The sequence below is a fragment of the Vanellus vanellus genome (assembly GCF_965231255.1).
Source record: "Vanellus vanellus genome assembly, chromosome: 1".
In the NCBI taxonomy this organism is placed as follows: domain Eukaryota; kingdom Metazoa; phylum Chordata; class Aves; order Charadriiformes; family Charadriidae; genus Vanellus; species Vanellus vanellus.
Genome location: NC_138905.1, coordinates 73,637,072 through 73,664,151, shown reverse-complemented (window position 1 = coordinate 73,664,151; position 27,080 = coordinate 73,637,072). Strand labels below are relative to the sequence as shown.

General features: G+C 39.2%; 1 protein-coding gene across 1 annotated transcript; it reads left to right on the top strand.

Moving 5' to 3' along the window:
• Nucleotides 1-6,652: 6,652 nt before the first annotated feature.
• On the top strand, nucleotides 6,653-25,227 carry LOC309686760 (solute carrier organic anion transporter family member 1C1-like; the record flags this gene model as incomplete). Its single annotated transcript, XM_082499518.1, has 14 exons — nucleotides 6,653-6,763; nucleotides 7,390-7,531; nucleotides 7,641-7,773; nucleotides 9,130-9,260; nucleotides 9,480-9,626; nucleotides 13,473-13,571; nucleotides 14,379-14,615; nucleotides 15,786-15,950; nucleotides 17,328-17,523; nucleotides 19,937-20,102; nucleotides 21,307-21,488; nucleotides 22,931-22,995; nucleotides 24,136-24,253; nucleotides 25,005-25,227. The coding sequence occupies 14 exons, from the start codon at nucleotides 6,653-6,655 to the stop codon at nucleotides 25,225-25,227; spliced, it is 2,115 nt and encodes a 704-aa protein (XP_082355644.1).
• Between the last annotated feature and the right edge of the window lie 1,853 nt (nucleotides 25,228-27,080).

The window sequence follows — 27,080 nt, the reverse complement described above, 5'->3', positions numbered from 1 at the left end:
CAAGAAAAAGACTGAACACCTTATGCACAAATCATGCTTCTAAAAGCTTTTTTCTGTTTGAAGCAGAAGATTAACTTTTTTTTTTCCCCCTCTCCTTTCACATCTTGTCCTTCCATGCTTCAGCAGTAGTAAGGAACAATCTATAAGGATTCACATTCTTTCTCCTTCTGCTACTGCTTACTCCTGAGGAAGCTCACGATATGACCTGCAGACTGAGCTCCCCGAGCCTTGATCTTTCAGCCACGTCAGCCCCGACATAGCATCGCAACGTGATCTTTTGGCTGCTGGCTTGGCACTTGGGATGATGCCGCTTCGGGCTGGGGCTCTGTTTGGCAGCTCAATCAGTGCAACCGAGCACAACTAAAGTGGTGACAAGCGGGTTCCCCTTGCACAACACTTCCTCTGCTGATGAGGAAGATGCAGCTCTGAACGGGCAGCCTCCTGAGCGGGAGCTGCCATCTGGTTTACCTCTGCATGGCAGGAGGCCAAGCCTAAAAATCCTGCAGTTTCTTAAGTGACTGCCACACAAAATAACCTCCTGGAGAAATGAGCCAGCTAAGCATGGGAATGTGCACCCGCTCGCTCTGAATGTCCTTACTTGTCCTCAGCCACAGAATATCTTGCACCCATTTGATGCGGTTCATTACACACCGAGGGCGTTGATGTGCAGCCAGCCAGGCGCATCACATCAGGGACACCGTGTCCTGCTTTGGGAACATGGCTGGTGGTGCTACGCAGCGCAGCACCCAGCCAGGCTCAGGAGGCAGCTCCCTCCACTAGAGTTCTTCCCGGGGCCATTTGCAGGGGGCTTTTGCATCCATCCACCTCTGAGCGCTTGCCACTGCCAGCCTGCCGCAGACAGACAGCACTGGGTCACACGGGAAGCAGCAACACTTCATCAGCAACAACAAACATTTCCTTGTTGGTGACTTGCTCTCCTGTTTTCAAGTTTCTGTGCTACCACGGGCCTTGCAGAACAGGTTCCCAGCGGGCAAGGCTGACGTACAGCCAGTTGTCAGACTGGTGGCTGACACAACAGCCCACGCTGTGGCTCGTGGAGAGGCACTGATGTGTGCTACTGATGCTGCTCTCTGCCAGCATCTGCTAGTGGGCTGGCCGGGATCCAGCAGCTGTGGCTTGCCTCCCTAGGGCTGCCTTTCCATAACGAGGGCCCTTTTCCTCATCTGTTATTAGCTGCCATATCACCAGTGAGTTGCACAGACTGGCAGTATGGCAAATGCTGTCACTGACACCAGAGCTCAGTTTGCAAAATCTACAGAGGACTGTTTTTATGGGAGCGCTGAAGTCTTTTATGGTAGGATTCATCTCTCCTGACTTTCCATTGTCAAAAGCGGATCTTGCTGTCTAGCCTCCTTTCACAGCCATATCTGGAGTTCATTTCATCTTGTACCTAAAGTAAGTAAAATAGACCAGACAACTCGAACCTGTGGAGCTGTTTCTTTTTTCTCCTCTGACTATAAAGAGAAACTTATTGAGTGGCTCATCTGGAAGTGTCTGCACTGAATCCGTGTACTGCTGCCTCGTAAGTGGATCCTACCATCTGTGTGTGACAATCACAAGAAGTGTCATGCCCTCTATAGACAAACTTCTTTGTATGCAACTTTAAAATACATTTATTGAAGTGCTGATGGAATTTTTCTAGGTGTCTCATTTTGAGAACTGGGCCTCCTCTTCTGATAGACAATGGGCTTGCATTTACCTTTCCAACAGAGCAGGCTGACAGCAATGATAAACAGGGGACTCATTGCTAATGTTATTCAGATATATTTTCCCTCAAACTTTGCAATATCATCATAGTTAAAAGTGGTCCATATGCAGGTTGTAATATATGTAAATTTGAAATTATTGGATGAAGCAAATTCTGATGTAGTCTAGTGATAGTCTGGTGAATGAATCTAAGCATTTTAAAGATTTTTTTTTTTTTAAATAATTAAGGTGTTAAGAACTAGGCAAAGATAACACTTCTTCACCTAAAGAAAAGTATGAGAATGGATCATTTTTTCTGAAGAATAGTTTGATTGCATTTTCTGTATTCTGAGTGCTTTTAAGAGAAAGAGAGTTTCAATACATACATTAATTCTTTGTGTTAAAACAAATTAATTAAAAAAGAAGTTAGTATTTAAAGACTAGTGCAGGAACATTGCTATTAAAACCATTATGGAAAATAAAATTTTTCTGTGTTGCATATATTCTTACTAAATGGTAGAAATGAGCTGTGTTTTGATTTGCTCACTGAGTATCTGGTAACAGCATAGAGTTCCGCTGGCAAAATAGAAAAATTGAAACTAAATAAAGACCCATAATAAATCAATCAATAGATAATCATCACAGTAAAATCTGTAAAATTCTATCAAGCAAAAACCAATAGCAAGTGTGAAAATGGCAGATACAATTGTCTGCAGTTAACTGCCAAGCTTCAGGGGAAAGTGTGAACTTGCATATTTATGGACTTAGCAAGTTTCTTATTTCTTTTAGCTTTCATGACTAAATAATACATTTCCATGTATTTCATTGAGTTAATTTATTCTTTAGCAAATCTCTTAATGTATTTTTATACAGAAAAAAACAATGAAGGCTTTTCATACAAACTTTGTCAAAGTTCGTATTTCAGGAGCTTACATTTCTCTGGAAAGAAAGGGGATGGTGGGACAATGCTTTTTCCTTCCAGGGTTCCTGAAGTTATTGGAGTCATAAAACTCTTTTTTTTCTATATTCAGAAATCACTAGAATGGTCCCTTAATTAGATGTGATTCTAATTTTGTAATTCAAGTTTCTGCAAAAATGAGCACCATGCTATTACATGCAACCAGATGACCAAAAAAACCATTTCTTGAGACTGTTGATAACACCTGGAATGACTTCTGGGTCAGAATCTTTCCTTGTACTGGAGAGTTCTGCTCTAGAGAAGACACAGATTAGGTGGGTTTGCACTCTGTATGTGCCCTGTTAGATGCGAGAGACGGTTTTCTTCTGCAAGCTGGGCTAGCTGGGGGTAATACGCTCACTCTTTTTGTTTGGCCAGTCTGTAGTCAGCTTGGAGGGATAGCTGTGTCATCCCACATCTCCTGTTGGCACCTGCAGGAGCTGCTTGTGATTGTGTTAAATAATCCTGATTTATAATAGGCAGGAATCTGATGGAGGCTGTGATTTCCTGAGGACATCCGCTTCTTTTTAGCTCTCCACAAATATAGCCCTCTTGCACATCTGCATTGGGGTTGTGTCGCAGAGGGCCCATACCAAAAACGGGCAGATGTCAATATGCAATTCCTGCCCTTTGAGGAGCTAAGTCACCCGTTAGTATTTCTGCTGACCCTCATCGAAGGCACCAGGAAGTGCAATTTACTGAGGGTGCAGGTAAGACCCTTGGAAAAACTGAGCCTACTCTCTCAGGGCTCTTGTACATCAGCCGAGCTGCTCTATGGCTGTTGGGTGGATGGTAGGAAGTCCCCTTTGGAGAGGTGCTTAAAGCAGCTTTAGTGTTTAGACTTTAGAGAAAAAAACAAAAGAGTTGAGAAAACAAGTTGTTCCTCCCAGGAGAGCCTGGCACCACTAGCATGCTGGCAGGTAGGCTGCCAAAGTAATAACAACACAAGAAACTTGCCTTCTTTTGCAAAGCTTTTGTATCGGTGATTGTGGGAAAGTTTTGCAATTGCCATAAGAAGGAAATCCAAGGTTTAAAAAAATGCAGTGGAGTGCTCCACTTCTTGGAGTAGGCAGCGCTTTTGCTGTGACGTTGCGCTGGCTTCAAGCCTGAAAGCCCTAGGGCACGGGAAAGAAACAGCCTGACACTGCAGTGACACAAAGTAAGTTCTCTCGCTTTACTTCTTGCTGTATCTCCCCACCATCCCTTCCTACTTCTTTCCATTTGTTTGTTTGTTTGTTTGTTAGTTAAATTGTTAGGTGCTAAGTGCAGGACAGACTAGGTTTTTGTACACCTCTGTGTCACTAAACTTGAAAGAGATTATGTAAAGTGCAAAGGTGCAATTCTGCAAATTAGATTTTTTTTTTTAAAGGATAAGCACTGTGGACAGTGGGATGTTTTATACCTCCGTACAAAAACTATTCATTACCATTAATTCATTTTTAAAAATTGTCATAAATTACATCTTGTATTATTTTTCTTACTTCAGCTAATTTTAAATACCGCTGGTGTCAATGATTCACTGGTTTGCCAAAGTTCAGATTTTTATAGAGTCATTATGGAAAATGTTATTTTTTCATTAGGCATAAGAGAAGTGTTTATACAGTTTAACATTTTCTATAAGTTTAAGGTAGATTATTAGACTGGCAGCATAACATTAAACATTGTGAAAAGAATACCATGTCACTGATTTAAATACTGTTTATTTAACAGTCAGAAGTTTCACAAAGTTAATCATCAGCAAAATACAAATCGATAAAGAATGTATTTACTTTAGAGAACTCTGTCTTTCAGTTCTCACCCTCTTAAGATTGGGGTAAAGCTGAGTTCACCATACTTTAATTATCTATAACTTCTTTTTTCAATGTTTTTTGATTTGTGAGCTGCTAAAGATGGCCTAAGAAAAATTAGGTCCCTTTAGGAATTTCATATGTGGATCACTCTGAAGTATACATGTATTTGCTTTTCGTAGTCATTTTTGGTGGATCCTACTAGAGTAGGATTTGGAACTAAAAACTACAAAATTTAAGTTATAGTGCTTATGAGGCTTTATATCTCTTTATTAGACATTAGTGCCTATCCACAATCATTAGGAGTAACTTTTGGGGAACTACTGAATTTTTAAGAGAGTGGTGTTCTTTCTGGGCAGGGATGGGCATTTTTTGGGGAGTCCAGGTTGCTGTTGGGCATCTTGCTTGGGAGAACAGAACTCTCCAGAGGAACAAAGTGACCTTTGCTGGTTAGCCCACGACCCTGCCAGACCCCTACTGCCCCCGGTGTCAAAAATCCCTCATGACACTTAAATGGCCTCCAGTCACGGCTTGACTGTCCTCTGGAGCCTGCAGGAGGGGAACATTTGAGAAGTTCCCAGAGGAATTAAACAGAGTGGGGTATCTAAGATCCCAGTGTCCTGGCGGGGGGGGGGGGGGGGGGAATGGTATAGGCCAATTTCTTGGCCTATGTTCCTCTATATTCCTCTAATACATGTGCCAATGTATGTCGGAGCTAACTGATTGATTTCAGTACTACTACACCGGTTTTCCAACAGAGGAACTTGGCAATAGCTCTTTTTGACTTGTTATTATTCCAGATCTCTTTGTCTTAGCAGGTTTCCCCTGATCAGCTTAATCTGCATCAAGCAATGTAGCTAAGGTGACTCCTTATATCCGAGCCAATTTTTAAACAGAAAACTTCTGCAGTCTCATTAAAATAGCTATATTTATTCTGTCTTGCAGGAACTCGTGGAGACTTGTGAACTTAAAGATAGTCCTGATTAGTTTCTTTTAATCAGTGCCCTCTTTTTCCCTAATACAGCTTTACCTTCTAATTTTCTTCTTAGTAGCTGGTACAGTACTGTGTTTTGGCTTTAGGATGAGAATAATGTTGATAACACACTGATGTTAGTTGTTGCTAAGCAGTGCTTACACTAAGTCAAGGACTTTTCAGCTTCTCATACTGCCTTACCAGTGAGGAGGCTGGGGGTGCACAAGAGGCTGGGAGGGGACACAGCCAGGATAGCTGACCCAAAGTGGACAAAATATTGATATTCCATACAATATGACATCATGCTGAACAGTAAAACTGGGGGGAGTTGGCCTGGAGGTGGCAGCCACTGCTCAAGGACTGGCTCGGAATCGGTCAGCAGATGGTGAGCAATTACATTGTGCATCACTTGTTTTGTATAGTCTTTTATCATTATTATTATTTTCCCTTCCTTTTCTGTCCTATTAAACTGTCTTTATCTCAACCCATGAGTTTTACCTTTTTTCCCGATTCTCTCCCTCATCCCACTCAGAGGAGAATGAGTGAACGGCTGTGTGGTGTTAGCTGCCTGCCAGGTTAAAGCACAACAACCTACCATATCTCTAACCCTGTTTTCTTCTCAGTCATAAGATGGCATCTGATTTTACAAACATTTATCCAATAAATAATGTTACTCATAAGAACGTTGACAGAATGGTACCGAGTAGTGTTCAGTATTTCTGCAAATTCATAGATTACACAGTTAGAGAAAATCCTCATAAATATAACATAATATCAGGACCCTACTGGATCATACCAAAGGTACATTTAGTCTGGAACAGTGGTCAAAAGTGGATATCTAGAAGAGAATATAAGAATTGGCTCAAACATGGTGAAGATGTTTCTCTGACAGACTCTCCTAGCCTCCAGCTGCCTTGGGACTGTCCTCTCCAAAGATTTCTAAAATCTATGAGCAAGTTGCCTCTAAATTTTCCATCTATCCAAGAAGGTCCCGAAGTGTTTTAGAAAACAGATTTCACAAAGAAGATGCACCAGTCCTAACACTTTGAACACTCTTTAACCTCCTTCCTGAGAAAAGGTGTTAATGTGTAGACATCTCAAGTAGTGTCTCACCATCTAGTATGTCTGAAAAACATTGGAACCTTTATTCTTATGCAAATAATAGTTAATCATAGTGATATTTTCCAAACAGGAAGACCTACATAGCAGATCTGGCAGAGGAAAACCATGGAAAAGCCAATTGCTGCTGGCCAACTTAAAGACAAGTCACTCTTCCAGGACAATGATGGCAACGCAGTTCCTGCCAAAAGCGTGTGCCATAATTGTTCCAAGCTAAAGGTATGGAGAGGAGCCCTCACCACGTATTTTCTCGGGAATACTGAAAATGACAATTTGGAGTTCTATCAAAACTCAGTTCTGTATGACACTCTTTGAAACTACATGTGTTGGAAACAACGCTCGAGGTTGTGATTCCAAGCACATAGAAGTCAATAAATGTCTTGACTTTATAGCCATGTATTTAGGCCATATTTTACTAATGAAACATTTAGGAGTGTGCTGTAGTCATAGTGGTAGTTGCAGCTATATCTTTTTATCCATGTTTTTGAGAACAGGACAAGAAGGCGTAGTAAGACATGCCATAATAATAGTACCAGTAACGAACAACTTTATGCTGCAAGTTTTCCCTAAGGAAGGAAACAGCTAAAACAGTATGTGGTAGAAAGGTAGAAGGTGCACAGAGTCAATATCAGCTTTCTTTTTCTTTGCAGTAGAGGAGGCTTTGGGGGCCATCCTGAAAAAGAAAGTAAAACTTTCTGTTTTAATGAAAGCAATACGAAGAATCTCTTCACAGAGTATTAGAAAACAAAGCATTTAATTTTTGTGTTTCTTCAGTAGATTGCTCAGGCACCCAGCTATGAAGAAAAAATTGTTTCTTTACAAACTCAATTATTTTCTCTTTTCAGGTATTTCTTGGAGCTCTAGCTTTTTCATTTTTTGCCAAAGGATTTTCTGGAAGCTACATGAAGAGCATGTCCAGTCAAATTGAAAGGCGATTTGAAATCTCATCATCAATTGTTGGCATTATTGATGGCAGCTTTGAGATAGGTAGGTGTACTTTCTTTGAAAGTGCATAAACACTGCTCTTAATACATTTTTTCCCTAAAAAAAAAATCTCTTTTTGTAATCTTACTGATTCTCTCTCCTGTTGATGCAGGCAACTTAATGGTAATGGTATTGGTGAGCTACCTTGGACCAAGAGTTCATCGACCAAAAGTAATTGCTGTTGGATGTCTCATCATGTCCTTAGGAGCATTTTTGTCAGTGATGCCTCAGTTCCTAATGGGACGGTAAATATGGAGAGTTTTCACATTTTGTACTAATTGAACTTCACCATATGAAGTGTTTTTAATCATATACCTGAGTTAAAAGCTTGGCAATAACAGTTTCTTCCAGATAACAGGAAGGTTTTAATAGGTGGATTTTTAATATTGACTTTCTTATTGCCTCTCTGAAAGCTTACCTCTTTCTACAGGTAAGTAAAAGAGAAACTTAAGATTTCTACAGAGCTTATATGTAATTAGGGATAAAGTGGGTTGAATTTTTCACCTGGGATGGAATCACATCATAAAATACCAGGTTGGAAGGAATCTCAAGGATCATCTGGTCTAACCTTCTTGGCAAAAGTATGGTCTAGACAAGATGGGCCAGCACCCTGTACAGAATCTTAAAAGTGTCTAATGTGGGGGAATCTACCACTTCCCTGTGGTACCACTTCTCTACACATGTCTGTGTTTGTGTATATACACACACACACACATATTTTTTTAGCCATTCTCCTTTTTTTATACTTAGATGAAGTGTAATGAAATCGTGATGGAAGACGTTTCTTTCTCCATGGTGGTTATTCATGCTAAGCTCTTTAAAATTTTCAGGATGTATATCTATCTCCACTGAACTCAGAGAGAATTAAATATCTAAATAACCTTTCACATCTATGCTTTAGTGCTTACATAGCTGTCAGAAGTAGTTCATACCTCTCCAATCCTTTGGCTTGCTTACTGAATAGTAGTTGAAAATAAACCCCCTCTGTCCCTCAAAAATTAAGATTTATTTGTGCATCTTCTCTAGTTCCAAGACCAATAGCTACGATAAGGAGGTTATGGAAAGAATTATTTCTGGGGATGATGGTATGGAAAGTGGCCACAGTCACTACTTCGTTTGTGAAATAGAAGGGAACCTGCACTGCAGGTGACACTACAAGCCAGAAGCAAAGCTATGGAAATCTCTGATTTAACCCAAACTCACAGCTAAGTTTTGAAGTTTTTGTTGTTTCTCCACAACACTGAGCAAAATCCACTGGCCACGGGGACCTCACTGTCATCCATCGCAATATTAACCGTTACTACTTGATTGCATAGTCAGAAGGAATATTTGCTCTCCATTTATCCCAATGGAGCATAAATGTACTCAAGCTGGCTTCAATTTACTCCTTAAGAAAATACTGGTATTAGAATGTTTAGAGCATTTTGAAAAGGGTATGAACACACCTCTCAATTTTTAAGTGAAAGCACTGGAAATGGGTTGCCCCTCCACTTTGCCTTCATGTAATAGGAATGAAAGTGTATCAACACGAGGCTCATACACACTTCCCACAAAGCAGAGTCTTTCATGTGTCAGCTGTATTTTACATAGTTGTTTTCCAGTTATAATTATGAAAGGATAACTGTTACTGTGGACAACTCCTCTACGAGTGTATCAGCTTGCTCCCCAGCATCATCTGTGGGCCATCCAGTCACAGATGCTACAGAAAGACCCAGCACAATGAAAAATGTTGGTAAGCAAAAGCTCTGATGCTGGGTTCCCTTCTTCTGCTTGTCCCCATTTTATACACCTGTTTTTACTGGAAAGCAGTAAAACCCCTGTTAGAAACTGTGATACATACAAACCTATGCTATAATGATTTAAAACCCCCCATATTTTATGTTATTTTTCTGTTGCAATAAAGTATTGTCAGAATTATGTTCACAGAAATGTAAATGTTTATGGCCTGCAGGATGTGAGAGAACAACAAATTCCTACCTGTGGCTCTTTGTGTTGATGGGGAACCTTTTACGTGGAATTGGGGAAGCACCAGTTATGCCACTGGGGTTTTCATATATTGATGATTTTTCTAAAGAAGAAAATTCAGCATTTTACATAGGTAATATGCAAATGAGTGATTTTTATGCTAAACATTCTTTAACATTTCTGTAGCCAAGCAAATACTCACAAAAAAAATCTATCTGCTCTATTCTGGACAATTTTGACTTGTACAAAGACAAAAAAAACAATGCAAAAGAGATGTCATGTTTATTTTCAAAGGATATTTCCCAGATGTTCCTTTTGCTTTCCCTCACAGTTTTCTCTGTGATGAAGAGAAGCATAATCAAATACTCCCTTCTCCAAAGTGAGAAGTCATATCTGTCTTATCTGGCATATCAACTTCTGTACCACAGCTTCAGAGAATAAATTCTTCCTAATCACTGTTCCACAGATAAGAGAATTACGTTTAAACACAGTAAAGAAAAAATGTTACGGAAGCTTTTACCTGACTTTTTGAATTTTACATGCAGCACACTTCCTGATGAAAGCTTTTTAAAATCACTAGTTACCAAAGGAAAAACAAAACCCTTGCCAGGGTGTTGTAATAAATCCCTTCTAATTAGGATTTTGTTGTTGTTTTGATGGAAGATAGCTTATTGCCCAAGACAGAAAGACTTACACCCAAGCTAATTCATTTATTGCCAAACTGATTTAATAGCATGGCATGTTTATGTGGTTGAGGGAGCTCAAAACTGCTGCCTGAAGTAAACTTTGTGAAGTTGAACTGGTCATTAGTGATAGTAAGACACAGTTTCAGGAAGAGCTCGGTGAGTAATGCTACAGGGTAAGGCCATTGCAAATGTCTTTGTTTGGGGGTAAGTAAATCTACAGGTTGAAGAAAATGGAAGTATTGTGAAGGGAGCTGGCAAAAACAAAAGTTCCACTTAGGAGTTATCCAAAATATTTGTAATCTCTCCTGAGCTTCTGATTAAAGGTATTTTAAAAAGTTCAGCTGAATTTTTTTCTTGTCAGAATCTGGTTTGGGAGAGATTGCGATGGGTTGAGAGCTTTTGGGGAAGTTAGATTAAAAATATAAAGCTGGCAGAGAGAATAGTATGGATTCAATGCAAATGAAAATTTGTTTGGGTAACGCAACTGAAACAAAGTATTTTGTTCACAGAGTATTAAAATGTTTCATTTTAATATTCTGAATAGTAATTTTCAGCCTCTTATTCTATTCAAATATTTTGATACTTTGATGGACTGACCCAATTTGCAAAAAAAGTGAATGTTTTCATTTTCACTTTGCCAGAGCTGAAATTCCTTTTCTTGACCAACTTTAATTCTTTTCTATGTCTGTTTTTTTATCAATTCACTGAATCAATTTATGATCTTTTTTTTTTTGTAAAATACAAAAAAAAAATTATCCTATAAGGAAAAAACTTCAGTCAAGCCTTGCTGTTGAATTTTGACCACTGATCTCATTATTTGACCCTAAGCAAGAAATTTTGCCTTCCTGTCTCTCCTTTTTCTCCTGCCCTTAGATGTTTTGTTGAGTAAGAACATAACTTATTTTGAGGCAGAGACAGCTTTTTATTGTGTCAATGGAATACAACATTAAAATCCTTTTGACAGCAATAAGACCAGAGTTGCCATAGGAAGGAACAGAAAAGGAAAAATTAACCTATTTTTTAAGCCATCTTACAGAATTTAATAGAGGATGGTAGCTTTGCTGTAGTGCTTAACTTTATTAGAGGATTTAAATGAATGAAATTTCATCACTGAGTTGAGCACTAGCATATAATCTTGTAACTATTGAAACCATGGCTTCAATAGAAACGTATCTGAGGCCAACATATGTTGTAAATTTTAATACCTGTTACATACTAAATTAATCATCAATACAAGGGTTGGCTGAGCTATGTCAATATGCAGCAGCTGATTAGCTGATAAGTCTGCATGATTTACTGTTTGTGGTTTAGTCTGTTTATGAATTACAAACAACAATATTACAAAGGAAAGGATAAGAAAATGTCACAGTGAACTTATTTGGTTTTGTTTTATCACAATACAAGCACATTATCTTAGTGAAGTTATTCTTGAATTTAAAGACTATGCAAGTGTGAAATATAATTTTAAAATTATATATATGCAAAATTATTGCCCATATGCTTCTTAGTTTATCTGGTAGCGTATGGTATCTTAAAGAAATATACTGCATACAATATACAAGGCCATTGGTATGAGTGTGCTGGTTTTTATCTGTTTATTTTAGAAATTTGCCACTGAATACTGGAAGTTTGGAGATGATCTTGCATAGTTCTGAGTACTAAGTTCTGCTTTAGACTCACTGATAAACATAAAGAGCTAATTCCTGGTTTCTAGTGTCAAAATCCTGAATCTGCAGAAGTCAGACACTTTGGAAGCAACAGAATTTGATCTAAAAAGCCAGATCTTCAAAGAAAGTAAAATGAGAGAACTAAATGAAAAAAATATGCAATTGGAGCAATGAAGCAAAACTGAAAAATCATATGGTTAAATTATACTCTAAGAATTTATTATAGAAGTCCTCGATCATAAGCTGAGTAATTACTGTATTCAGGTAACAGGAGAAAAATCTCTGCAGTAGAACAACACAGTAGGATTTACACTGAGAGCTGAATATGGGCAAGAACTGACAAGCACTTGATCAAGAATTCTTTTTTTTTCTAATAAAATTAAGCCTTCTGCAACTTCAAACAGCTCCCAAGTGGCAGTTCCATGCTAGAATTTAGAAATCTGAAACACTGAACTTTTTTTGAAACTTTTGACCCCTATCACTAAACTTCAACAGATCAACACAAGTGACAAAGGAAAGTGCGGACCTATGCTCAAATTATTTTGAGGGAATTTTTATTTTATGTTGATTGCCAGCAGTGGTCATCAAAACTCTATTGTGCTGTATTTACATACCTGGTCAGCAAAATCCAGTCCTAGCTTGCTAGGTTTCTGCTAACCTTCACAGCTTATTTGTTTGCTTCTAGGGACATCCCTCCTTCTTCTGATCCCATTTTATCTCCTTGGTAAGCAGAGACAGAGCGGGAAATGGAAGCCTCAGTGAGGCCAGCAGCAAAACTGCAAGCTGATTTTGAAGAGGTCATTACTTGATCACTAGATTTCTTGACTTTTTTTTTTTTTTTTTACAGCCACATAAGTCTGTATTAACACAACAGTTAGCTGATTTGCTCATTCTGGTGCTGAATGAGTCAACAAAGTTTCTGTCTAATGAGCTATGATCACACACAGGCACACTTATATTTCCTTCTTGCCTACTGAAAATATTCTCAGGGTCCTGTACCTTATTCCATGTCCATGCACTTTTGTTGTCCCTGTCATCCTAATGTGACTCCAAAATGCAAAGATGTGCCTTCTTACAGGCACAGCATCAGATCAACTACTGCTACTTCAAATTAAATTAGGAACCTGAACACATAGTACAGGCGAAAGTCCTGACTTCTACAATCACAGAACATCATGCAAGCTGTAATTGGAGTTGCAGGTAGATTTATGTTACCTCCAATGGGCCTAGAGTTGTATGTTCATTAATTAACCGCTGCAAGCTCAATGATGCAACTACAAAAACCTGAGAAGTAGGAAGGAGGGGGGATAAAAATCATTGCAATGTTATTCTCTTTCTTCCTATTCCCTCTGAGACACCAATCTCGCCAATGAAATGCATGCAGGGGTCCACCTGAGACCCCACTTATTCTGCAAAGCCCTGTGCTTCCACATTGTAGCTAGTGCATTGGCAGCTTACAGCTTATTTTCTTGCTGGTCAGAAGCTTCCTACCAGACATCCCCCAACAGCCTGTGCCCCTCTTCTGCCTCCTCCTTCTTCTCTCCTTTCCTTGCCCTCAGAAGAGCAGGCATGCTTCTCCACAGGGCGTTTTGCTCACTCTCCCCTGCTGCCTCCCTTCTCTTACAGGCCTGGTGAGATCCTCAGGCATGTTTGGGCCAACCCTGGGCTTCCTGCTTGGATCTTTCTGTGCCAGCCTCTGGGTCGATATTGGCATCGTGGATGTAGGTAAGAGACCATGGGATGGTGCATCAACTGAGAGGTCAGCAGGAGCCTGTGTGCTAAGAAGCACTTTCCCAGCTTAATCCTCCAAAAAGGGGGGCTCTCTAGAGAGTTTTTTCTACTCAAAAGCTGGTGCTATTTACATTTTAATATCTGCTGTAGTGTGACTGGAATAACCCTTGATGCAAGAACCCCAACCCTGCTGCAGAAACATGTTGTACCTGCTTTTTTGCTTGTGCACGTTCTCATTACACCTTTGCTGTGCAGCTGAGAACAGTGAGCAAATGGAAGGCCATCCCCACATTGAGTGAACCCCGAAAGGCCTTTGCTCAGGAACACTTTCAACACTTGGCAAAAATTATGTTCTTTTAAAAAGCATGCAGCAGAGATTCATTTCATCGTTAAAATCACTTTCAGGTCTCTAACCCCAGGGAAAATTTGAAGAACTTCAGGGAAAAACTGTTGAGTTTGGGGATGGAGGAATGAGGGGGCAGTGGGAAATTGAGAAAGAGAAGTTGTTCTTTGGTGGTTAAAGGCCCCTTTGTTGTTACTAGTTCCCACAGAAAGTGTTGGAAGATTGTGGCACAGAAATGCCACCAGGGTATAAATGAAGACATCTATTTTTAACTGCATTGAACTGATTTGATACAAGCTGCATTTCAAGTCCTCATGTGAAACATAAATCACCTCTGTTCTGGTCTTTAAATAACATATATAAGGATACCTATACTATCATTAGTTAAATTAAAAATAAATAGCTTAATTGCTCTGCATGATATTGAATCTATTTTCCTGTCTTTCTGTATTTTATAGATGCCATCAGCATAAATCCTAAGGATACCCGTTGGGTTGGTGCCTGGTGGCTTGGATTGCTCATCTGTGGAGCAGTCAACTTCATTGCTTCATTGCCTTTCTGGTTTCTGCCTTACTCCTTAACAAAAGAAGGAGAGAATGAAAAACTGAAGATTAATAGTTTGCCTGTTCAAGGAGACCACTGTAAAATAGACTCCCCAGTTCAGCCACAGATAAAGTTCTCAGAGGCAGTAAAAGGTGAAAGATTACTGCCCCAAATGTTTGCATGTGAATTCTCTCTCACTGGTTCACTCTGAGCTGAGCATGGATTTGCACAACCCTCAGCAAAACGCACATTTCTGTAGTGCAAACGATGGACAAAAATGCTCTAATTTGCAGTATCATAATTACATGCTAAGGGTGTGTTTCTGTCCTCTCTTTATGTCAGACAGCTGGAAAAAGCTCATGCTGGGCACCAGAGATTCTCAGTCTGACATGGTAGTTGTTGTATGATGTGTTACAGCTATAATCTTATGATTATAAAGGAATAGGGAGAAAACATCCCATCCCTTATTAATGACCAATCCACAGCTGGCAGGTTACTGTTTCGCTGAGGCCAAGATATGGGAGGGAAATGGGGCTAAGTACTACAAGACTTGTTGCGGCGGTTTCACTGAATTCATGGCTCCTGCATATGAGCTCAGTAATGCTAAATTAACCTTGTTTAGGCAATATCAGACCCAACTACCCGTTGCTGGACTCTGTACCCCAAGGCTTTTATTCATATGTATGTATGCATGTGCTATCTTTAGTGACTACGGCACCTCCTAAAGCAGTGTTTTGAACTCTCATTTTTTAGGAAAGCGTGCTAACAGCCAGACCACAGGTTAAAAGCCAATTTTTGTCTTCACTTTAATTTTATGGACTTAGATACTTTAATCAAGGGTTTCAGGAAAGGTTGCAGCCTTTTTCTGGGCCAGGTGCTCCCTTTCTGTGAATATCACCCTCCTGTGGAGCTCTTGTGTGGTTCATGAAGGCTCCTGCTTTAGGCACCAAACTTTTCACTTTGTAAGTTATAGAGTCTTAACGATCCCCTAGGGCTCCTCTCCTGTACAGGCATTGAGGATCAGTGTTGCAAGCCTTACTGCCTTTGTTGAATAGTCCTGTGTTGCACACAAGAAAATAGTAAAAGGATTTCTGATTCCCGATCCAGCATCCACTCTGCCATTCAGCCTTCCTGCTTCTGTAAGTCATGTGTTGACAATGAGGAAAATCTCACTTGGACAAGCATATATTTTGTTAGGCAAAGAACTGTAGCCTGCAGTAGAGCCAGTAGTTAACTCAAAGTTAGTTTTATTATCCAAAGGATGTCAAAACAACTCTTCTCTATGTTTAGCAGCGTGTACAGCATCTACTTCTCCATTGCAGATTTCCTCCCAGCTCTGAAGAAGCTGTTTGGAAATCCAGTTTTCCTGGTGTACATCTTCCTCACTATTCTGCAGTACAATTCTCTTGTTGGGATTATAACTTACGAGACAAAGTTTATGGAGCAGCAATTTAATGTATCAGTGGCAAAAGCCATCTTTCTAATTGGTAGGTGCCTGTCCTGCTTTTAAATTCCAGTGGCAAAACAGAAGTTTTCTTTGTTATTTTGCCTTCCTTTTTAGGAGGAGTTTCTGTAAACTTTTTTGATTAAAAAAAATGTGTAGTGATTTATTAATTTTCCCAATGTATTTTGAAAATGGATGTTAATTTTAGTAATAATTGTCCTGATGTTCCTAATGTAGTGAGCTAAAGGATTATTAGAACTGGGTGGAATTTTTCTTTTGGCTGAAGTTTTTTTCAAAAAGCCAAATTTGAGTTATGAATGTGTCTGGTCTTGTGAACAAAAACACACACAAACTGCAACTAAGTAACAACTAAAAAATCCCAACCATTTAATTTAGAAAATGCCTAATGAAATATGTGATTCTCCTTTTCAGAATAACATCTTGGTATAAATGTTCTTCAGTTTTGATTACAAATAGAAATTTTATAAGCAATAAGAAACAAAAATGTAGATTTTTGAGTCATTTCATTCAGCTCAAAACTCTTTTTCTATGTGCCAGTTCCCTCAAAAATAAGTTCTTTGTAGTGCTCTACAAAAAAGAATGCTGAAATTATATTAATCTTACAGTGATTAATACGGTCTCATAACCTGGCAAGAAAACCAGGGTATTATAAGACATTGCAGAACTGATATTCCATGACTTTAATCTGAAGGCAGCCTGCTTTGCTGTGGGTCAAGTACAAATGCGGGAAGAACTTTCTTTTTCTTATCTTGTTTTGGATGCATTGAAAATTTTACAAAAACAACATGACCAAAAAACCCACACAAACAAAAAAAAACACGCAGAGAAAGGCAAACCCCTCACAGTAAAACCTTGTAAAAGCTCTCTATTTAGAATGTAAGTATTAGGGCTGGAATTTGTGAAATGCTGAACAGATTAAATCTAAATACAAACTTTCCCATGATTCACTCTCAGACCAAAATGGAATCCAGTGCAAGATGCTGCTTCCTTTCATGTTCCATTTTGGAGATTTTTTTTTTTTTATAACTTCCAGAAAGTTTAATGTTTTGCTTTAAATTAAGAAGTACCCACGAGCTGAGACATTTATCTTATTTACTCCAGTTTCTAATGGACACCTGTATATGTTTTATTACATTAGTATGCATACAAACAACAGTATAATAAAAAGGTAGGGAATATTGAGGAACTAAGCTGTTTAAAGTCATAACGTGACTTGAAAGAAAATGAGGAAGTAAGCAAAATTATTTAAAGGTAATAAAAACTTCTTAGAATCTCAAAGGATCAGTCTGAAAAAAGGTCAGTATGTGATATTTTGGAAATTACTAGAACCATACATTTATTCAAAAAAGAGTCAAGGCAAGTGACAGCTGTTAACATTTTTGTTACCTTCTGTTTGCAGGTGTGATACTTCTACCCGTCACAATCCTAGGGATGTTTCTTGGAGGCTTTCTGATCAAGAAATTCAAACTTCACATAACTGAAATGGCAAAGTTTGCATGCATCACCTTTATAGTAGCGTATTTGTTAAACCTCTTGTACTTTACATGCAGTTGCGAGGTGCTCCAGGTGGCTGGCTTGACAGCTCCCTACTCAGGGTTTGTATCACCTTGGGTTTGTGTTGGTTGTGTCATTTGTCATGGTTGTGTGCTGCACTGTGCGGAACACTGTGCGAGCACCTACATTCCTCTGCTCACAAACTAATCTGGATTTGTTATCTCATCTGGAATACAAACCTTCTACTTTAGGAAACATTTGCAGTTTACTTTGGATGAGTTCTGAAATTTGGCTTCTCTGTTGATTTACTGTAGCATATTTCTATATCTTTTGTATAAAAAAATCTATATGTGTCTGAAGACAATAATTTCTTGTTGAAATTGGCATGTATTAGGTCATCTGCTAGTGTGGTTTCAGCTACAGTGGAGCTACTGTGATTATATAATTTTACTATTCCCTTGGTGGTGATACACACAAGAAAACACTAGATTTTGAGACAGACTTGTCAGGCTGAAATGATACCCAGTGTTGGGGATGGGCAGAATACCCCAATTTTGTTTTTCAAATTTCATTTAAACTGGACATTTCTTTTTCTAAATTGTTTATTGCTGGATATTGAGAATATACCTCTATATTCTGGCAATTCACTAATAAATACTAAATTTATCACAGGCAATCGAAATTTTTATATTCTATTTCAAATCTTTAATTTAAAGCTCTTCACTAATTAATACAAAATTTATCACAGGCAATTGAAATTTTTATATTCTATTTCAAGTCTTTAATTTAAAGCTCTTCTCTACGCTTCTCTTGCGTAGGGCATGGGAAGTAAAAAGAGTGTTGGAAGTGGCTTCCCGATAGTCCGCTAATGGCTTTGCCTCTAGAAGGTACAATCTTCTAGATCAGTAGTTATCAACCTGAATGGGGAGTTACCAGCCTGCCTTGGTTGCTGGAGCTGCCGATCTGCCCGGGTCCATTTTCTCAGCCGTGAAGTAGAAAGTGGTCATGTTGGGAGCATGTGCTGCCCAAACAGATGTTCCCCCTCCCTTACCAGGAGCATGGTCATGCTTTCTTGAGAACATTTTGCTGATCCCAGCAGAATCCCACAATTGCCTACTGTTTAAATTTAGCTCAGTCTGGTCCAACAAATTTCAAGGGATTTTAGAGGATTAAAATGAATCCAGCAAGGCTTGCTAGATTTTCACCACAAACAGAAACTCAAGTCTTGTGGTTTTTGAAACTGAGCCTATGTTCAGGGGAATATCTAAGTCGTCCTGGCAAACCTGACACCCAGTTCAGCTTTGAGGTTAGTTACATAAACGATGTCAGAGGTTTGTGCAGTGGAGATAACTCTGGTTGAGCCCAACATCTGGTACTGTAGAGAGAATTAAAAACAAGCAGAAACATCAGGACAGAAAATACTGAAAGAGCAATTACAGTTTCTCCAGGAGAACTGAGACTGGAGAATTCAACATGTGCTAGGATTGTTCCGGTTAAGCAAGTCACATACTGTTTTACCCATTTAAAAAATTGTAGTTTGAAGATGAGCGACAGCCTAACAAGGGCTAAACTGCCTGGTTATTTTCCCTTCTAAAAGACTTAGAAGAAATGTAGCCACCTTGAGGTGTGTTTTGGATTGAGGGATAAGGAGGAAGAAAAGGCAAATTTTGAACACTTATTCTCTATATCGTGAGTGACTTTAAAGCCAGGGTGATTTGTAGATGGTGAACTCCTACTGCTTTCTGAAAACTGAGCCCTGCTACCATGCCCTCAGAGTCAATGGCCACTTTTTAAATTCTCAGTGCTACTTCTCATCTGCTTAGTTTAGCTCATTGGGGCCTGAATTTAATGTTTTTTACAGAAATGTTGGTAAAGGTGAAGCATATGAAAGTCCTTGATAACACACAAGAAATGAGATCCGGTAAGAAATAGGGCTCAAGCCTGTCCTGGGTGAAGGGCTGTTGCTGAATACTGTCAGAGCTGAGACAGAAGCAACACTTCCCACTCGGACTCATGTAACTTTCATTGCAACTAACCATCTCTGATCCAGTGAAAAAAATGTCATCTTGCTGCTGTAGTTGTATGTAGTTTTATATCACCACTTCAAACACCCAGATACAGTATGATATTTACTGCTAAGGAAAGCATGGCCACTCTACAGATAATAAGAGATTTTAGGTATGATTTTCTTTTTCGGGGGTTAAGCTTACAAATGAAAAAGTAATACTAAGTATTCCCTCCCAGCCAAGAATACCTAGTTTGTGAGTTCCCTGCCTTTTCAGCAACAATCCATAAAAATGTTAATGCTTGATGACAAATCTCAAGACATCTTTGGTTTAGCTGAAATCAGCTTAGTCTCCATGTGAAAACTTCATACTCTATCAGATGGCAGCAGATACCTGTCTATGTTGATTGCTTCACTTTCTCCATGCTTTTCATACCTACTCCCTGATATTTAGTTTGACTATGTAATTTGACTACATAATGCTTTTATTTCTTTCTCTTTTCCTCCAGATTAAAACATCTTTCCTCCCCCAAAAACAGCTTCATGGCCAGTTGCAATGCTGACTGTGACTGCAAGCTGGATCAGTGGGACCCAGTATGTGGGGATAATGGGATCACTTATATGACAGCCTGCTTTGCAGGATGTAAATCATCAACCGGGATGGGAAAGAATATGGTAAATATATAGGTGGATAGATCATTATAGATACAGCTAGATTTTTCCATCTATTAACTTCTTGGCTTTGTGATTAAGAAATCCTGTAGACACAAATGTAGTAGAAATTGAGTGAGTGCAAGGTTGCAGGGAGGGTTTTTAAAACGGTTGGAGTGAGGTAAGCAAGCTATTCAGGAAAGATAGGAAAACCTCATACCATTGACTTACATTTATTGAATGCTTTTATTTTGATTTTTTTATAATTTAGTTTCTTCTCAGCAAGTTTCTCAGTAGATCTCTTATTGCATAGGTACAACACAGTTAAGAGGGGTTTGCTTTAGAAGACCTTTGCTAGTCTGGTTGTCATACCTGCAAAATCCCATAGTGTCAACTCACGTGCAGCAGACCTGTATAAAATTGTTAGTGCTGGTTTCACAAACTGTTACAGATCATACTGGAATTGCCTGCTTTCCTGAGCTGCCATAGCTCAGCCAAGAGATCCCATAAATACACATCTGGCCATTTTGTTCAGTGTATCAGCAACAAAGCCATTTCCAGGACTTCAAACAATCCTAGCCGGGCAAGACCATTAAAAAGAGTAGGTTTGCAGAAGTGTGTGCAAACGGTCATGTCTTCTGGCAGAAGCAGAATTGTATTCATGTAACAATACTGAAAAAGGCAACTTTTTCAGACTTATACCCATACATTCCAGCAATATTGTCTTGCTTCACTTCAGGGGAATCAGCTTTCAAACCCATATCTCCTGCTAACTTCAAAGGCTATGAATCAGCCCATTCTGAATCCAGCACCAAATTTGTGTTTTGGGTAGAAATGATAGATATGCATGATTGCATTGTTGGGTCCACTTCTATATTTTTGTGGTCACTCATCTACTTCATAGGATTCCTGATCAGAATGGCTGGATAACAGTTCATGTCTGAATTTTATAGCTTTGACTCGTTTTAAGAATACACAGAGCACCTTCTGTTCTAGCAATGGCATGGCTGAAACTAGAGTCACAGTTGCTTTGTGTCTCTGGAGCAGCTCACAGTGGCTGCAGCATGCCAATGAACTCGGTCATCAGTTTGCAAGGATGATTAGGGAGGTTCTTTCAGCATAAACAACAGCCTGCCTGTTACGGTGAGTGAAAAATCTAGCTACTAAAATAGTTCTGTGCCACTGAATTCTGATTAAATAAATTCGACTTCTCATCTTCTTCTTTCAGGTGTTTCACAATTGCAGCTGTGTGGAAGGACAAGAGCATGGACTTGGCAATTCCTCTGCAGCTCTGGGACAATGCCAAAGAGAAAGCTGTACCAAAACATTTCCCTATTTTTTAGCATTGCAGACTGCATGTGCATTTATTTTAGCCTTAGGAGGCACTCCTACATACATGATTATGTTTAGGTGAAATACTTTACCTTATCTTCACCGTAAAGCTTGGGGAAAGAGAAACAGAATGCAGTGTCTACTATTTCATTCCTATTGTGAGGGATAGCGTGCTGATGAAAGTGGGGCCCTGAGCCTTTGCCTGTACTCTGAAATCCAGCTCTGTTCAGAAGCACAGCAAAATGCCTGAGCACCAATTTAATTCCAATTTAAGGCTGAGTAAATACTTTGGTGATGAAATGGGTGGGCCTTATGCTGATCCTGAACATTAGTTTTCACTTCCAATGGCAGGGACGTTTTTACCAGAGCAATGAACTTGACATAAGATGCGGTGCTAAGCCATATCCAAGGTGACTATGCTGTTCACATGACTCAGGAGAAAAACATTCACTTTTGTTAAGCCTTGTTACCTCAGAATGTTTTCTGTGTTGTGAGAAATCTGATATTCCCATTTTTTTGTTAAATTTGTATAAACAGAACTATGTCAGCAGCAATAATTTTTAAATTTTTATTCCTTCAGTTGTAAAGCAGCACTGTTATTTTATACTCGGGAGAAAAGGCAATGTTCTGTGCCCTTCGCATGGAAATTTCTTTCCACTCCTGCTCATGGGTGAACTGCTATCCTTGGTAGTTAGTGCGCATGACCGGACAACTCTCTTTGCTAAAATGCTGATTCTTCTGTGGTCTTTTAAGTGTGGCCATTCTTACTCCATGCCTGGATTGTGGAGAAGGCTAACTTTGCTGGGCAGAGTTTTCAGAATGCTAATGTCTATAACGAGAATCCTTTCATGTTAATGCTGAAAAGGCCAGATACTGATGTATAAACTCCAGTTCAGGAAACAAGCTGGCCATAGCAAGTCTCCCTCTCCCCCGTGCCAACTCAGTACTGCCCTCTGCTTTTTGTGAATCCTTTCAGTTCATCTGATGGACACGCATTTCTCCACTGGTAGGAATGAGGTACTTTTGTAGCCAGGTAACTCACGTTTGCTGTCTCTAAAATGCTGGAGGCAGAGATGGGTTTTACCTGTATGTAGCTAGAGAGGACTGCACACCCTTGTTCCCTCTGTTCACCACTGCACAGTACAGATCCTTCTAAAGAAAGGCAGCTTCTTGGAGCTTAACTTATGGACATGAAATGCCTACTTTTAATTGGTCCGCTTTAATTTTCCCCGGCATCCTCTTCCAAATCTCTTTACAATCTGTTCTCCTTGGGTTCAAGATCAGGTTTTGTAGTTTCTCACATTTATTTCAATGAGAGTTCATCCACTGAAGTCAATGGAAGGAGCCTCTACATCTGAACTTTAACTTTGGTGGATGTTTTCAATTAGGGTTTGAGTAAGCTATGCTAGGTAAGACACAATACGCTTGCAAAGGGACACATGCGGGTGTTCACCGCATGGCTATAGCTACATTATTCTATTATTCCCCAAAACAATGTAATATTTTTGTTTCCTTTTTAGATCTGTTTCACCAGACCTGAAATCCTTTGCTGTTGGGATTGAAACTTTAGGTGGTAGAGTACTAGGTAAAACTTTATTTCTTTCTGGCATCCAAGTAAGTAGTCAAAGAGACTTTAGATGAAAACAAAAGAAATTTTCCAAAATTATTCTTTGTAAGCAGACTGTGCGTTTCAAAATTTTTGGAGGAGCTTGCTACATGTTTCCTGGTATGTAATCACGTATTATGATTATCTCTTCAGATTTTTTTATATGCAGCAAAGGAATCAGGCAATGGAAGGAAAGTGCTTTGTACTTTTGGGTTTGTTTCTGTTTATTTGTGGACACAACTACTGAGCTTGGTCAGTCTGGATATCCTTAACACCTATGCTCCCTTTTGCTGACCATTTTTCACTTAGAGCTACTCTACCTATTTTTTCCTTTCTTGTGTTTATCTGCAAGGAATAATCATTCCTGTCTTCAGGCACGTAGTCTGCCCTGCCTCTAACAAACCTTGCCTTAGCTTCACTTTTTTGCTGATTTTTGAGACAAGCATGCAGACAAGCCCAAGTAGTCATTTGGATCTCTCCCCTAATCTTCATATTTTAGCTGAATGCTGCAGAGAATCAATCTTCTCTTTTTATGAAATAGTTTTCTTCACAGAACTGCACATTATCGCTGAAACAGCTTACTGATTGTATTAAAACATTATGACTGTCTAAAAAGAATTCTTTCAGTACTACATAAGTAATGCACTTATTACCTGGTTGGTTTTGGGCAAATGCGTAATTTCAGCCCTTTGCACTCAGCTAACCGTTTTTAATAGCAAACTATTGTATAATACCTGAATAGATACATTAGTATCCATAAATATTAATATGTTATGGCACGTAATTCCACACCAGGGACTGAAAAAGAAATGTTTGTTATATTATTTCTTTAAACAACAGAAGTTATAAGCCTAATAAAAATGCCATTGAAGTAGAATTACTAACATTTCCCTCGCTGAATATAATAATGCTATAATCTTCCATCCTTTCAATTCCCTTTAGGTACTTGCTTAAATATTTTCACAAATCTTGGAATCTCAAAGTTGGAGCTGGATGTTTAGTACCATTTTATGCAGCCATAATTCAGAAAACCTGAGACTCATTTCCTCATTCTTTACCAGGGCATTAAATGCTGAGATCTTCATGTCTGAGATCAAGTAATAAGAATTTTCTTTGCAGGAGGACTCCCAGCCCCTATTTATTTTGGTGCCTTGATAGATGAGACCTGCTTGAAATGGGGGACAAAAACCTGTGGGGGATCTGGATCTTGCCGGGTATATGACACAAAAGCATTCAGGTAAGCTGAAATCTTTGGTATGGGGCTGGGAATTTAGCTTCAGAGGCAGACCAAGGTAGACTTTGCACATGGCGATTATCAATAGACTGATTAGGATACTAAAAGCACTGAAACTCCTTATTTTGACTAGGCCTTAATAGGTCAAGTAAGCCAAATATTTTTGATCCAATCCAACACATAACATTGCAGTACACTGTCTTACATCGCCAAAATAAGTTCCTTTGTTGAAGCCTTATGGTACTGAATAACTCTGCGACACTTTGGCTTTGTGGGAGACTGTACAACTATGGAGTAAGTGTAGTACTGAAGACACTCGCCCTCATTTCTCTGCAGCCTAATGTATCAGGCAGCTCACAAAATCCACTTGGAGAGGGGACCCAAATGACTGCTGGTGCATGGAGAGCTGTGGCCAGAAACACTGCCAGTGAGGGGCTTGGGGGGAGGCTGGGACAACAGGCAAAGCCCCGGCTGGTGCAGCTCCTCCTGTCCCGGCCCTGAAATATCATCTGCTGAATGGGAGCACTATTCAGACAGGAGGCATTTCTGCTAGGAGTAGAGGACATGATTAGAACCTGCCTGGGGCTAAAAACCATGAGATCGTTTGCTTTTTGTTTGTTATTTCTTAAAATGCGGAACAATACACGGTTGAGAATAGATGGTTTTGCCAAAGTGTATTTGATATCTTACTTGGTTCTGCTCAGAAGTGGCTGGCTTTATTAACATAAAAATATTTTGTCACTTTTTTTCCTAGAAATGTTTATCTTGGCCTCATTGCAGGACTACGTGCAGGATGCTGCCTCTTGTACATAGTGCTCTCTGTTTTAATAATGAAACGCTTCAAACCAGATGGTAAAGAGATAAAAAATATTAAAAATACAGAAAGATCAACCAGGAAAGAACCAGCTACTTCCAACAAAAAAGATATTCTTCCTGGTGCAAGAATCTCAGAGGAGAGTGAGGAAACCAGTATGTAAAAAAAGAAAAAGAAACAAGGCCTTGTCCTAACTCTGCCTATGCTTCAATTTTTCTAAGCACAACAGGGGTCTAATTACTGACTTCAACACCTAGTTTACATTTTGGGGGTTCAAAAAGTATCTTTGATACAATGACTTTTAAATTTGCTTTACCCTATCCTCTTTCTCTCCTCATCTGAAACAATAGGGGGAAAAGGTTTTCAAAATTTGGGGGAACTCTCCCATCCTCTTGCTCTCAGTCCCTTTCTAGACCGACAGTAAGACTAGCCAAATTTTTTCCAGTGTCATACATTTGATTATGATTCAAAAATTTAAAAGAAGAAATCCACAATAAGCTGCTTTTCTATTTTTCACCAACTTTATTTCACATCCTCTTGCTCTGTATTTAGTCGTACAGCTCTAAATGGCTAATTGAGTTACTCTTGCTCAGTCACTCTGATGGCCTTTGCTGCGTGGCTCATGACCAGAGCTATTTGTTCCAGACTGGGTCCCGTGACCCGTGCTCAGGTTACAGCCCCAGTGCCATCAGTGAGCACTCACTGAAGAAGAGCTGCACGACGACTCTGGGGTTTGGCTTGAACACAATAAACAATCAAAATGGTTTGCAAACAAAAGAAAGTGGTGTATTAATTTTGCAGCTCAGTATAGGGTTTGAGTAAAATTACTCTAAACTGATGCAATAAAGTGATACTTGTTCAAGTTTCTTTGATTTTTTTTTTTTGTGTGTGTGTGGTGGGCATTTTTATCGTAATGACCACTGCATTTATACCATGTGTATATAGATTTCCGTCCTCCAGTAAGCCTTGAAATACAGTACTGAAAACTTGCAAATTTACGGCTTTCCACAGACAGCTGAGTCCAGAGAGACACTTTAATAAATGATGTTTCCAGCAGTCATTACTGGGAAAAAAAGGCTCTAAAAATACTTTAAGTGTGATGTTTCATTGGCAGCCCCTGTGATGTAGCTTCGCAATGGCAGCAAACGTGCCCAGTAAGATCACTGTAGGTTTTGTCTCCATCATTACAGCCATTTTGCTTTTTTTTCTGAAGGGTCTCTCTGCTCCATGTGGTCCTGTGCACAAGCCTAAAACTAGGAAACAAGCTTTTTTTCCTAATCTTAAACTTCCTCAGGACATGGAAGAGAGTACTGCCCTAATATAAAGAAAATCTACTACCTTTTGTCTGAGAAAGCAGCAGAGCAGAGGGCTAAAGAGAGGGGCTCTCCTTATTAAATGATCTTCTGACCTTTCTTCTACCACCTGCCCTGCATAAGTGCAAGAACAGGAATGGGAAAAGAGTTGATGTGGTACTTACTGAAAGCAAGTTCTTCACATCCTGGCCTTGGGGATGGAGTCGTTTGCATTTTATTGCTTAAAGAAAACGACCAACACATTTAGAAGTTGTCTTTTACAATCACAGTTCTGGTTATAAACTCCCAGCAGATATGGGGAAGCAGTGTGTATTATAAGGGAATGGGAATGAAAGCTTCTCCAGTACAGATAATATCAATATTGCACCTAAGTCTGGAAATACTTAAAGAAAAATCCAAGTTCCAGAAAGCCCAGGAACTTTATGCAGAGAAAATCATGATGCGTCTTTCTCCTCCTGCAGTGTTTTAACATTGAGTAAATATATTGGCAGTTCTAGAAACACTCCTGATCTGTGCTAAAAGTATAGACGCAGTCAGGTGACTCATACTAACATCATTTCCCTTTCGCTGCTGTTGTTTGAGTATTTATTTCTGTACATTTTTTTTTTTTTTATATTACAGGTTTTTTGATGAGTGCAACTTTTGCATTTATTGCTTGATTTTCCCAGGAGGTAATGTTTTATCAAAGGTTTGTTGATAATTG